The 14,171-nt window shown below is 41.9% G+C and overlaps 1 protein-coding gene across 1 annotated transcript; it reads right to left on the reverse strand.

The window, feature by feature from the left end:
* Positions 1-9,312: 9,312 nt before the first annotated feature.
* On the reverse strand, positions 9,313-11,585 carry LOC131286886 (basic salivary proline-rich protein 1-like). Its single transcript, XM_058315894.1, has 4 exons — positions 11,571-11,585; positions 11,054-11,496; positions 9,781-9,993; positions 9,313-9,673 (listed from the first exon to the last, which is right to left on the reverse strand). Exons 1-4 carry the CDS (start codon positions 11,583-11,585, stop codon positions 9,313-9,315), a joined length of 1,032 nt encoding a protein of 343 aa, XP_058171877.1.
* Between the last annotated feature and the right edge of the window lie 2,586 nt (positions 11,586-14,171).

Here is a 14,171-nt window from a genome sequence, read left to right on the forward strand (position 1 = left end):
ATTTTGCTGTATGCAACCTGTCTATGCCATGCAAGACAAAATTGAATCACTAGGAGACAAGACTAAAAGACAATAATTGCCTTGTTACAGTTCAACGGTTTGGATGAAAAGTTGGTGTTATTTATATGGAGTTAAATATAACAAAATAAACATAAAAATGGTTGTGATTTTATTTAAATATAAATAATAACAATGTTTTTATAAACAGGTTATGGAAATTCTAGTAGCGTGTTTAGAACATTAAATAAAATACTACATGGCTATTATTATTCATATGGAAGAGCAGGATTTTCTTGAATAATGAATGAAATTAATTTGTAGTTCATGGTAAAGTAAACAAGAATCTGTTTCCACATTTTTTTCATTCCTCTGATTTATATGAAACATGGAATAGTGGTTTTTATTGGCTCTTTTTGTGTAGATATTTTTTCTTTTTCATATATAATATTTGAAGTTTACGGCACAAGAGGTGTCCTCATCTTGCGAGTTACAAGGGGTTTTCCGAAATTTAGCCTTCTTTCTATACTACATAATATGGTTGCAGTAAGAATTCAACTTCAAAAGATTGGAAAACGCTTCCGGTTTTGTTTCCTAATGATGAGTCGATAGCAGTGCAACGAGATTTTTTCGCCAATTGCAGACGAAATGTGAAATCGTTCCAGCAACTTCCACTGCCGAGGGCGTTTCCTGGGCACCAATCTTAAAGCCGACTTCTAAAAGAAAATGAACTCTGCGCGTGAGATAAAAGTGCACCAGCAGCATGAAATATCAGAAAGCCGGGGGGAAAGAGGAGACGGGGAGTAAAAAAGTTGAGGAAAGTAAAACATAAAAGTAGCAAAGGACAAACAAAGTCACCAATCGTGTTGGGCAATATGATTTCTTTTTCCACCATCATAGGCCCAACGATTGGGTCTCTTTAGGACTGAACACCTAATCAGCGAAGCTGCCGTCAATAGGATTAAGAATTTGGGTTTTTTTATTGAAAATTTACATTTTTATGAGATTTTTTCCACTCACTTTTCTCTGTGATTTCTTGTTACTGGCTTTACCATTGTGTCGCTTGCTTTTGCTATGCTGTCTGCTTCGTGGGGCTTCGCATTGATCAGTTTCTTGTCGCTTTGTGGTTCAGAAATGGCAGCCTTTGTTGGTCCTTTCGTTAATTTTGCTTTTATTTGCCATGGATCGTGCGACTCGGTGTTTACTTAGGGTTGGTTCGCTAATTGAAACGATGAGCTCGAATCAAATAAAAAAGAACTTCCCAGACGTGCAACAAGGAATAAGAAATTTACATCAGTTCGGGTTTGGCTGAAAAAGGGTTCGATTGGCGTGAAGTAAAATGAACTTTTCCAGTCGAATGAATGACAATTAAACGAAGGATCAATTTAATTCTTGCCTAGATGGAGTATTTGATACAGATCAGTAGAAAAATGGTTGAAGGAAAAACCTAAACTGTAGGAAGCATAGGAGATGTGTGACAGACATAATCGAATATGTAAACAATTGAACTGAACCTTGTCACGTTCTGCATCTCTTGTAATGTAAACAGGTTGAAAAAAAAATAATTTGATTATTAAAAAGCAAATACCTGCTTGAGAATCATCCGAATCAGCATATAGACATAAAGTCTGTCCATAAGTAAATTGATCCAAGCAAAGCGCGCTACTGTGGCGTATCTAGTGGCGTCAGCCGAAAACTAAAATTTTTAGTTATTTTAGTAACTAGTAACGATCAAACATTAAAATTGCAGACCAGTACTATTTTTTGCTAAATGCCGTACAGTTGAAATTGAACGGCCAAAACTGACCCCGCACAAGGAACTGGAGCACCGGTGGATAGATTGAAAATTACTGGAATCCATTAAAAAAAAAGAATGCCAAGTTTTTTTGTTACAGTTATGCATAACGTTTGTTACAAAAATAGGTTTTTACTGTTTACTTCCCTGTTCTTAGAAATTTTGTACTATTTAATTGTTGTACTATTTTGTTCTCTGTTCTTAGAAACTTACGTACTACCTGCCATTATTCCAAGGTTGTCTTGGAGTGGTACAGAGCCAATATGATCCACTTTCGCCCCATCGAAAAATACTTGGCAATCACAAAACTTCATCTTAGACGAAGTGGTGGAACAGTTAGAGTTTCTTGGCAAGAAGAAGTGAACGGAGATTGCGAAAACGGTTTCCCCTTCCACGATACGAGCGCTACTGCAGGAATCAACAAACAAAATACGTTAATTTATAAGAGCATGTTCCCTGCTCGGTTAAATAGTAGAAACCCAGCAAAAAATGTATGCGTAATTGTACAAAAAAAAAAAAAAAATACTTGTCATTTATTTTAATAGGTTCCCGGCCTATTCAATTTGTTCAATTTCCTTGGTGCTCTAGTATTTTGTGCGGGCTCAGTTCTGACAGTTCAATTTCAATTGTACGACATTTGGCGAAAATAAATAGTGTAGGTCTCAAATTTTCACTATTTGATCGTTACTGGTTACTAATACTACTAAACATTTTTAACTTCCTGCTAGAGGCGCGACAGTAGCGCACTTTTCTTGGAGTAATTTACTTATGGACCGACTTTAAGTTATTGGATCCAAACTATACTATTTTTTTTGGAGATTCTAGCTCATTTGAACTTATTTCTGCAGCTCACAGAGGGGATTTTCCCACACGGTGAAAACCTTTCAGACAAACTGGAAAAGAAAACAAACTCAGGTGAGACGCCGGAAACTGTTTATGTATTCCACTGTTTATCGTCACAGTGAGTTATATGATTCATTTCGTTTAATTAGCGCTTCACGGTCGGCATACGAAAACATTAAGCCACATGTCGCATTTTGGGAGTTTTCAGCGATCCGTTTCTATCGGTTGTCGATGGCAAACAATGGCTAAGCATAAGATGTATTCGTAACACGGACTGTTGTCGTCATTGAAAATTTCTCGATGAGGATATGCTGGCTTTTGCTTTGTTTTCCCCTTTTGCCTGTCAGAAAAATACGGCCAACCATTTCCTGCAGACCTGAGTTGCGTTGCTACCGGTTCTTAAACGCTTCCCCGTACAATCTTTGCGAAAGTGATGACGGCAGTGCTCGGTTTATGCTGAGCGAAGCGATGGAAAATTTAGCTATTTGTTTTTGCAGGAAAACACTGAAAAGTAGTTCTGGACGGTGGAGTTGCTATTAGCAACTGTTCGTTTATTTGCGCTATTTTGAGCGTTCCGTTAAGCTCATTGCATATTCATGTCAAGTGTTGCTCGAAGTGCACAGCAATTCTTCCCAAGTATCATCACCGGACCTAGTGCATTCGGCATCGGGTGGGAGCGGACCAATGAATCCGGGCGAGTTCTGTACGCGAATGTTTACGACACGATCCGCTGAGTGATACTTGTTATTTTTTGTGTTATTGCACGTTTAAGCGATATTTTATCGAGAATTTTCCTCCCATTCCTCGTCCACCTTGGGATGGGCGTCAATGGATCATCTACTTGCCAGTTTTCTCCGACCAGCATCCGTATGATTTAGTTGCACTCTGGTTTTGCCCGGAAACACATCCCACGGATGAATCGGGGTGGCGTTCTTATAGGTGTTCAAAACGGTGCATCGTCTGCATATTAATTTGGCACGATTCTACCTTACCTTGCCAGTGTTTTATGAACGTGGTTCTTTCTCTTTTTTGTTAAAAATGGGTTCTGTCCACATGAGAATTAGCTAAACTGCGCTTTTATTCCATCATGCTCGGAACAATTTATGTCCAAGTCTCATTGCTCTACCCAAACACCGTAAATCTTGCAATATCCCATCGAAGCCGAAACGAAACCAACCGAATACCGAACACGACCAAGCAGGGCAATTTAATGAAAAGATAATTTTTTTTTTAAATTTTACTCACGTCACTGCCAGGAAAGGATTTTTTCAAAATGAAAGTCATGATTTTTGCAATCCGAAGATTTTCTTCTTGTGAACAAAACAAAAGACAACGGAGTAGAAAAGTACTCGTCGGACTTGCAGTAAGCGTAGCTTGTCGGATGAAAAGTTTGGCACGAGGCTATGCGCAAGAAATTGTTTTTGGAGGGGCCTATTCTTTTTTCCAGCTTCGCATAATCTAGCGGCTGTTATGCGACAAAAGTTTGAGAAAATTAAATTAGTTGAAATCATTTTTAATGTATTCTTTGCGACGAATTCGTTGGTGAATGATTGATGTGCATAACTAAGTTGTTTTTTTCTAATTTGTTGGTAGAAAAAGGAATGTTTGAAAATGAAGTTGACGTTAAATATATTGAGTGAAGGGTTTTTTTTTATGGAAAAAAACTCGATAGTGTAATTTTTCTCAACTACACTTTTTTGTCTCACGGTCTAAACGTACCACAAGCGCAATTGACTTACGTGCACTTCACTAAGCGGAATGAAACTACTGACGGGAAATTTATGAGCCTTGGGCAAAAGCGACAAAGAGTACGACAAGTACAAAACTTGCTCCAATCCGAACCGGCCAAAGGGGAAAAACGTGTATAGTTTGTGAAGAAGTGATAGAAACAAAAGCCCCAAGCAATGGAAGGTAGCAGAAAAAAGAAAGTATACAAGCATGGAGATACAGACAGCCTGAGATGGAACGCCATTAACCGAAAACGCAATCAGCAAGCCACCGTCTCAGGAGCATAAGTAAGCTGGTGTGACATAAAATTGGATTCAAATGTAGAGTTTGTGAAACGGTTGTGTTTTTTTACTTGCGTCGGAAGCACACGGAAGTCTGGATTTCCCTGTGCTATCCGCCTCGAAGCGTTGGAAAAAGACAGATGAAGTGTATTGGAAAAGTTTTTTCTTCATATCCGGTCGCTTCACGGCAGCCATGATCGCCGACGAAGCTGTCCTGTCAGGTGATGGAGGATAGCATAAACTAACATAAAAAAGTCGAAAAACACGCCAGCGAGGTGCACAAAAGGGGCATTTCCTTATCGCCAACATGTTCGACATAGAAAACCATCTGACAAAACGTGCACAGCTCGTCGAAAAGGGAAACTTTTCTAGTTTTCCAATATGAATAATGTAGCCTCTTTGTGTGCGGAACCTTTTTCTAATCTTTGCTCGAAGCCGTAAAAGAAGACGACACGAAAAGCGTTACCACAAATCAACGAAAATGGTCAATTGAACTGGAAAGTTTAACCAATTGATTCGTCGAGGAGGGGTTTTCATGCGTGCCAACGTCCACCGGGAGCATGTTTCATTTTCCACCGACAATCATTTACTGTGCAAACTTAACCTTTCTCTTGTCTCTCCTTTTCTCACTTGCTTTTTGTTTCGTTCCGCTTGTTTTTTTTAATGTGTGTAGTTTCAGCAAACGTTCCTTGGCTGGTGGGAAAACTCTGTCCCGCAATATTCGCTAATGGAAAAGTAAGTCCATTCCAAGAAGGAAAGGATTCCATAAATCATGCTAGGTGGCTGAGGTGCTATTCGGGAACGTCTTGCAACGGTACCCTTTCCCCCGAGCGTCCATCTTAGGACAGCTCCTTCGTGTTCGCTCCAAGACACCCTTAGCCCCTCGGCCTTACCGTTGCTATCTCTCTTTCCCGGCATGTCCATAATAAATCCATCAAGGAAGCTTCGCCTAGATCATTACTCTCTTAACCTCCGACCGGTGTGGCCACTTGTACACGTACACGATGTTGAATTATGTGCCTCGTCCTGGGACCTCCCGAGGGCACGACGGAGGCTCGGAAAACTCCGTCGGACACTGGTCTCTCGGCTGGATGTGCGTCTCGTTTTTCCTCCTTTCCTTCCCGCCATTGGTCGTACCGAACTTTACTCGTTATCCTGTCGCTCGCCGCGTGTTGGTTCCGTACGTTTTTGGTGCTAAGCAATTGAACTTTCATTTCGGTCCGATTAAGAAACGCGAAGGAGCGTGACGTGTGGGAAAAGTTTCTCTAGTTTGCCGTCCCATTCGCGGAGCTGGTGCATCGGAAGTGAAGCAGCCGGTAATTGATATGGATGTATCACGCAAATGTGATTACTTTGTTGCCAGGCGATGGGTGATACAGCTCGATGGGTTGTAAATTACAAAAGCTCCCAGGGTGAGCTGGTCAGTCTTGCTAGGACTCTTTCTAAACCGTTCGTTATTTGAATTTTCGATACGTGGGAAAGAGGTCCGAACAATTTAAATTGTCAGTAAGCGCCAGTTTAAAGATTGGGTCACTGTGATAGGAATGCAGATTCAACTTCCTCTAGTTACAGTAAAAGAATCCGCAGTATAGAGTAAAGTGGATTGTAAATTGACTATTTGATTGTAAGAAAGATAAATGGATTTTGATTTTGTCTGGTTCTAGTTGAAAATTTCAATAAAAACTGCAGGGAAGTAAAATAAGTAACATGATAAATTGAAATTGAACCAAAAACGCATGCTAGTGGAAATGTGTGAATTTGGAACTTGAAATCTTGGGTTATAATTTAACATTACAGCTGCAAAAATGATTTGCTTCGTATTGTAACTCCCGCGTTTGAAATGAGTATACGCAGTAATGATAAATGAGCTAGATGGAAATAGCAGTTATATACAAATGGATAAGCCTCCTAAGAATAGCTGGGCTCCCGGGACAGCTTTCGGGTTGAGCCGATTAGAGTATCGGCCATTCTGTAATATCGGTTTTCTGGAAAAGAAAAATAAATCTTTTCAACAAAGTGGAATCATTCTTCGAATAACGCGTTATGCGTCCAAAGTTGTTTCCGGAGGATAGAAGTAATATTTATATTAAAAACAATGTGATATTAAATAAAAATTGAACTCCAACGTATATTGTAAACCAAAAAAAGGTCGAAACAAATCATTAATGTAAAATCACGTTGGCAAAAGCCAAAAACAATCCTCAAACAAATAGCACGATATGCATGCTGGAGTAATTTAGTAATTTGCTTCCTTTGGTTCATTTTAAGTCTAATTGATTAAGTCTAATTGTGTGTGTTGTTGGTGTGTTGTCTGGGTGGGTTAATCATAGCTTTACTCGCGAAGCCTTCGAATGCTGATTTAGCTCCTTTCTGAAAAACAATTGCAATTGTTGCATGTGCAATTGCAATACAACGAAACGCCAAAGTAACGAAGAAATTGATTAATTCTTAAAGCTAATTCTTAATTTCTTAAAGCAGAAATTTGCATCAATTGTAGTATAATTGTCACGGTAACAGTACTTTTATAGTATATACAATATGGTATTCATCGAGAGGGCAAACTGCCCTTTCCAACACTCCCATATGTCAACCAATGAGTATATAAAAAATGAAAATGTTGTGCTGTGATTATATTCATCAAACTCATCAACCAAACGCAACAAAGTCGCTACTCATCATTCTATAAATCGTTTGCGGAAATAGCTCAGACTTATGGATCCAAGATAAGGTTTCCGGAACCTAATGATCCATATGCTTTATTAGGTGTTAGGGAAAACGCTTTTCTGAAAGTCATTATTTCTATCTCAAAAAGAGAATTCATAACTTAATAAATAAAAGCCCTTGTTTTCATCCAAATAAATTTTTGAAGATTTAAAAATAAAATTGTGTTTAGCTGGAATAGATATTATTTTCTGTTAATTGAAAATATAAGATTTTAATTTTGATCTGTTAAAAAAAAAGTTCTGTTTTTAAGTATGAATCAAAGTATAAATAAAGATTTTAGTAATTTAAGCATACATTTGCCAACAACAAGCCTGAGCACTACTAAAAGATAAAACATATTGTTCTAAATGGAGATTTGAAGGTTTTGTCTTGTACTAGTTTATCTAATAGCATTTTAATATTATGTACTGATAACTAACTGGTAAAGCAAGCGTATCTATTTGAAGACGATCAGCATGATTCGTCGAACTTACTACCGGTGCAAATATTGACCTTACTACCGAATCGAATATGTACCCTTTCCAAAAATACCAGCCTCACTTTTGCATCAACCGAAACAATTCAATTGCCTTGCTTCTGGCACCTTGCGTTTGATGTATGCGGGTTGTGGTTGCATTTTATCACCATCAGCGCCACCATTATCACGCCTGATCGATCGGAGAGTCAGTGCAAGAAGTGATGAAAAGTAAGCAACCAACCCTCCCTTGCCCCGCTCGCCTATGTGCCCTTGCATCCCCATTCCCTCGGCCACCAACGGCAGTTTTCCGCCAAAACGCATGGTGATCGTGGACGGATCTATACGGAGGTGCATTCGAGCTGCAAGAAGACAAACCTTATCGGGTTTACGTCGAATCTCGGCGGGGCGACTGCGGGTAGGCTCGTAAATTTTTAACACAACATTAATTATGATAATGACGGGCTGTGCTTTGATTTATCGCCCAGGGCGGTGTGATGCTTTTCTTTCCTTCTCCCGTCAAGCCAATGGAACGAGGTGGCGAATCTTGGCTGACGCTGGTTGGGCTGCGTTTTAGGGAAGTGCATAAAGAACGGCTTCGACAGTTCATGAGCACTGGCAGTGGCGCACCGCAGCTTACTCGCACCGGGTTGCCCAGCTCCATACGCACCGGAATAGACGCCTTGCCGGAGGCACTCTGTTTGGAAAAGCTACGTTTATTTGCATAACGGATTCGATTGTGACTTTCCGCATACCGACCCGCTTGGTGATGCTTTGTTCGGGTGCGAAAATAGGCGAAGGGTCAATACCATGCACGTAAACTTATAAAACGTCAACTAGCATGGCGAGTTGGAGTAACACTCTTCAGCCCCATAGCCTTGTTGGATTTTTCCACAAGATTTGCGGCAGATCGCGTGTGCCACTTTTCACCCCGATACCTCGTGCCTCGGCGTTCGTGTTTCAGCGGAAAACTGTTTGTGTGGCTTTGTGTGGTTTTTGCAAACATGGATGACGAATGTCAGGGGCACGGTCGTGACTTTTGGTGGCCTGCCTTCGTGACACCGATACAGCCCGTTGCCGCCGCGAAAGGGTGAAGGTAATGGGCCAGGTCGGGGTTCTGCTCATGACGACGGTACAGGTTATAGCAAAGGCCGGGTTATCCGAAATATTTCACCAAACCAAACAAACTTGTTTTTCCCCCAAAATGAACGAAAAAAAGGGTTCCTAAGAGAATCAGGTGAACATTCTTCGTGGTACAATTGCTCGCCAAGGTCGTCAAGGGCCGGAAAAGTGTACTTCTGTTTACGGAAGGAAAGTCGGAGCACGGCCCGAAAGGAGGCCACAGTAAAACACACAGGATTCACAGGGTGTATGTACGTGTTGGTGACGGTTTGTGGGCGTTGTTAGCACTCTGGTTTATTAGCGGGTTTCATTTTGGGGCTCAAATAAATACTGAAATCGATAAAAAGGGCTAATCCCTGGCCGGGCGGTTAGTAGGTGTAGCCAGTGTTCGGGTTGAAGCCCTGTTGTCGCTTGTTGGGAGGCAGGTATTGGTTAGCCGGTGCCGACGGGTAACCTTGTATGGCGTTCGGGGAGCTCGGCTGGTACTGGGGCGTTTGCTGGTGGTGGTACTGGGGCTGCGGCTGTTGATACTGTGGCTGCTGAGGTTGCTGAGGCTGCTGCGGTGGCTGGTACTGGTTGGTCTGCTGGGGATAGTACTGACCCTGGGGGACTCCGCCCTGTGGTTGAGGAGCTCCATACTGGCGACCCGGAGCTTGGGGTTCCTGGTAGGCGGGATTCTTGGGTCGGGCGGCCGCCTCGGCGTGCAGTCGGGCGTGCAGATCGTAGGCCCTGAGTGAAGGGAAAAACAAACGGGTAAAACAAGGACAAACTCCGGAGTTGCGTGAAGCGATCATATTTTAGATGCACGATCGGTACCCTATGGTATGGACACTCACTCTTGCAACTCTACCGGCAGTGGTGGGGGCGTTGGCAGGTGGTCACCGACAGGCTGGAAACCGTTGGCATCGGCCTTATACTGTACGCTATACTGCTGACCATCGGGGGCGGTGTAGGAGTAGCCCCCGGACACTACCTGTTCCGACTTTTCCGGTCCCAGATTGCGAAGGAATCCCTCCTCCTGGTGCTGGATGCCGTTACCAGTGGCATAGCTGTGAAAAATTAAATGCAAAGTTTGAGAAGTATGTAATAAATTAACTTGTTTTGTTCAGATTCGTCGGACATGGCGTTAAAACCTTCAACCTGCTGTAACTATAAAAGATGAGTCCTAACAGTTGAAATGGAAATACGGAATTTATAAGCCACTTGTTCTGAACAGAGGATATACGTTTTTTGTACTTATAAACTATTTACTCATATTGAAAATATCGAGGAACAATAGATCACTTTATGTTGTTTTGAAAAAGCTTTTTGTTTGCTTGTTTTGTTTTGCTTTTCGTATTTTAAATGCTTGGCAATCATTATAGAAATTACTACTGCGTATTCAATACATTGATATAAAACCAATATTTTGTTTTTCGGAAATTCGAATTCAAAAAACTCCAAAATAAAGTATTCATCATAATCGTAACGTCTTTAGATTGAGCATAACCAACGTTTAATTGGAATTTCGCAATCTAAAAGTTAAAAAAATAGAATATAAAAAAAAATAAAAAACCTTTATAAAGGAATAAAGGTTGTCTAGAAAAATTTCTTCATCAAAACCCATTCGCATTTAAAGTGGAGCTCAAAGCATGATATTAAAGCACGTTTCCCGCTGTCTACCACTACTCATCACTGCAAGTATTCACGAGTCTTTTGAACTGTCATAATTGTGTAACGTAGCATTCAGCATCACTTTTACGACAACAGTTTACCGTTTTGTTTCTGTTACCAGTTGCTGTTTGAATTTTTTTTTAACATTTATCATTAATTTTTCCGTTGCACTTGTGAACACGCGGAACACGATAATTCATTAACGGTGCACGTGGATGAACTTTTGAACTAATTGCACTGCACTGTCAGCACTCTGACCCACGTTGTGTAATCCAGACCTGCTGTTGCGTTCGACCGTGCTCTTTTTGCAGCAGTGAGATCATCGGGCAGCAGAATTAATTGGAATCCGTGCTGGTGGATACTCGTGCCGATAGTATCTCAAGCATTTAACCCGCCGCTGAACGGTCATCGGGCACACTTTGTCCAGGGACGCGTGTCCATGCCCAAGATACTTACTCGAATCGGTAGCTGCCATCGCCGTTGTTGACGTTCTCGTAGCGCAGGATGGGGATGGGAGTGGTTTGAGGCTGGAAGCTGTTGCCCTGGAAGCCACCGGCAGGACCACTTGGACGCAGGGCGTTACCCGAGCCGCCGTACGAAGGACCAGACGGTTGCGGATTGTACGCACCTCCGAAGGGACCTTGCTGAGGTCCGGGTCCCGACGGCTGACCGAGCGGTGCGACCGATGGGTAGCCTCCCTGCTGTCCGCCAGCCGACGGTGGAAGGTACTGGTTGGCAGGAGACACCCCACCGAATTGGCCATCGCGTCTCGGTGCGTTGAGGACGTTCGAGTCACCGCCACCTCCCTGGTAGGAGGCAGCAGGAGCCGGTGCACCGTAGAGGTTGTCCAACCGGGCGGCACTCGCCAATCCTAGCACGGCGCAGAACGCCGTCAAAACCTACCGGGAGAAGGACGAGGAATTGATGCAATTAGGACATCTGAGACATAGGATCTTCTTCCTGGTCGCATTACCGTCTTGCGGATCATGTTGATTTGCGGAGGAACTCTGGAAAGACGAGCTGCTTTGCGAATACGTTGCCGAAATTATTTGGATCGCGAAAAGCTTGTGCTTGGGCCGTGAGAGCTAAGCTTCAAGCTTCTTCGAGGAGCTGTCGAACCGAACTAATGCCGTAGAAGATGAGTTGCGGTTTTATATAACCACAGGTACCACGCTGCCGATTCTAACACCCGGATAGCGGTGGCGGTGACGACGCGCTGCCGATGATGCTGTTGATGATGATGCCGGCGTCGGCAGATCTCAGTCCGTGGCGGTGGAGAACCAAGCGGGTAGGAGGAGACGGACCTCGAGTGTCGTCGTACGTATGAACCTGTACGTACGTAGATGCCATTGCCGTTTGACGACTCCCCCATCATAATCCGAATGCCCGAAACGCGCTGCCACGATCCGTACGAAGGTGAAGAGCAGTGGCGATCGTGGAGTGATCGTTCTACATCGGCTCGTGGTAGGGGTGGCGTTGCAACCATGGTGCTGGTGGTAACAAACAATGGCAGGTTGATTCTCAAGACATCATTATCGATTGTGCTGGATCGCGTTGGATCGATTGAATCGGTAGTAATGATCGCCAAGCGGTGATCGTTCCGGTTGAGCGTCGCAGTGGAAGCCGGAGGCTAGAAATTTGGTTCGATATTACATCGAACTTACAAACGCTGCGTACCCGTCAGGGTACGTTCACTTTTCGCGAAAGAGACTTTACCGTCTGCCGTCTGCAGAACTCCGTGTCATTTTTCCCGGCAGGTTTTGTTTGTTTTTTTTGCTCAGTTTCATCTGCGCTACTAGTGGCGCCCTTGTTAAATTAGGTTTTTGTTTTCGACGAAGACGATCTCCCGGTACCAGCGCGCAGATTCGACCCGCCTTTCGAGCAAGCAATGCGTGTGGGGAAATCGAAAGCAGAGAGTGAGAGGGAGAAAAGAAAAACGACTTGATCAAATAAATAGCTGGATCGGGTGGTGAATGATGAGTTTCGAACCGATGGAATCGAGAGTTTTAGAGGCTATTGATTCCATTAGTAGGTGCGTGAAGGTTCGCCCGTTTTGCTCAAACATGAATTATACATCCCACTAATTGCTGAAGTTTGTCAATTTAAAATATTTAGCATGATGATTTCCAGTTCTCGTTTAGTATGATGGTAGAATAGTCAACTAAATCTACTGATGTTTTCTTTGCTCATACGTTCTATTGCTTGAATTTTCCATATGTAACGGTCTAATCAAAAGCCAAGGAAATTGTTGGTTGGTTGGTTGGATTAATTTATCGTACTTTTGAACGGAGAGCTTATACTGCTTGTCAATTTTTCTCCTCCATTATGTAGAGTTTTTCAAACCTTTTATGCATTAGTCCGAAGAATATTGATTTTTGCCGTGTAACTCGTATAATTCCAAAAAATTATTCTGAAAAATTTCAAATATTTCCAAAAAGCTATTCAGAAATATATTTCCTATTCAATACTGTGTATATTAGAATTATTATATTAGTTAGCAAAACCTTTTGGCATCAATAGTATTTATATTTATAAACACCAGAACAGAACCACCAATGAGTACATGATAACAATAGTATAATTCGGGATTAACTTGTTTGATTTTATTGAAATAACATTGCAAAACTCAAAAAGTTTCTTAAATCAACACGTTTTCCTTGAATTACTTGTTAATTTTTCCTTGGTCAATGAAAATTATTCGTTGCCTTTTTTGATGAAAGTGAGAAAACGTACAATTAAAAAGAAAATACGATATATTTTTGCCGAATTATCGCTGTACGCTTGTTTTGCAATTTTGATTTTTTTTTCGAAATATTATGTTCTTTCCATTGACTTCTCGTTTGCTTGTTTCGAGTTGTCGAGTACCCTTATATTGAAGTTGTGTTATGCTTATTATTGATTTACAGCTAGAGGTTTCTCAAGACTATTCTGGTTAAACTATTTTACATTGATTTTAGTTAATTCACGTTCTTGACATCAATAAAATACATCAGATAGAATGCAGCCATATGAAAAACAAGCACAACTGTTGCGCGTCCTGTGGCAGACCAAAATAGCATTACACCAAATCAAAGCAAAGCTGTTATGAATAAATTTTTATTGCCTCTCAATAGCTACAAATAGCCAAACACATTGCAATCTGGCGGAATCAACCAGAGGTGTCTAGAAAAATTGCATCGCTGTTAGGGCGATAAATTCGCGATACCCCATGTGGACTACCATGTGTTCCTGAGGTGGTAGTACGAGTTTTTCCATCCCAGGATTTCACACGCTTTGGTGATGTTTTGACATTTGGAGGTGAACGGAAACACAAAAAAAAGAAAAATTCGTCCCATTGGCAACGCTTTCGCCTATCAAATTCTGATAAAGGGAAGAACAGAACAGCAAAGAAATCTTCAGCATCCAGACGTGATCCTTCGCCATGTATCGAATCGCCGATAAATATTTATAAAACCAACGCGTCCGAATGGGGAATATTTTAAACTTATTCGGCTGCCCCAACTCCCCGGGACCTGGTCCAGCTGTGCAGACAACACTCCAGACAAACTGCGCGCCTCCTGGTGGTTGTCGTTCT

Source organism: Anopheles ziemanni, chromosome 3, assembly GCF_943734765.1.
Source record: "Anopheles ziemanni chromosome 3, idAnoZiCoDA_A2_x.2, whole genome shotgun sequence".
Classification (NCBI taxonomy): Eukaryota; Metazoa; Arthropoda; class Insecta; order Diptera; family Culicidae; genus Anopheles; species Anopheles ziemanni.

Bases quoted from the DNA above. Each gene is read 5' to 3' on its own strand.
- LOC131286886 (XM_058315894.1), bottom strand. The intron at 9,994-11,053 runs GTAAGTATCTTG...AATTTTTCACAG, and splicing joins GATGGCAGCTACCGATTCGA to CTATGCCACTGGTAACGGCA. The intron at 9,674-9,780 runs GTGAGTGTCCAT...CCCTTCACTCAG, and splicing joins CTGCCGGTAGAGTTGCAAGA to GGCCTACGATCTGCACGCCC.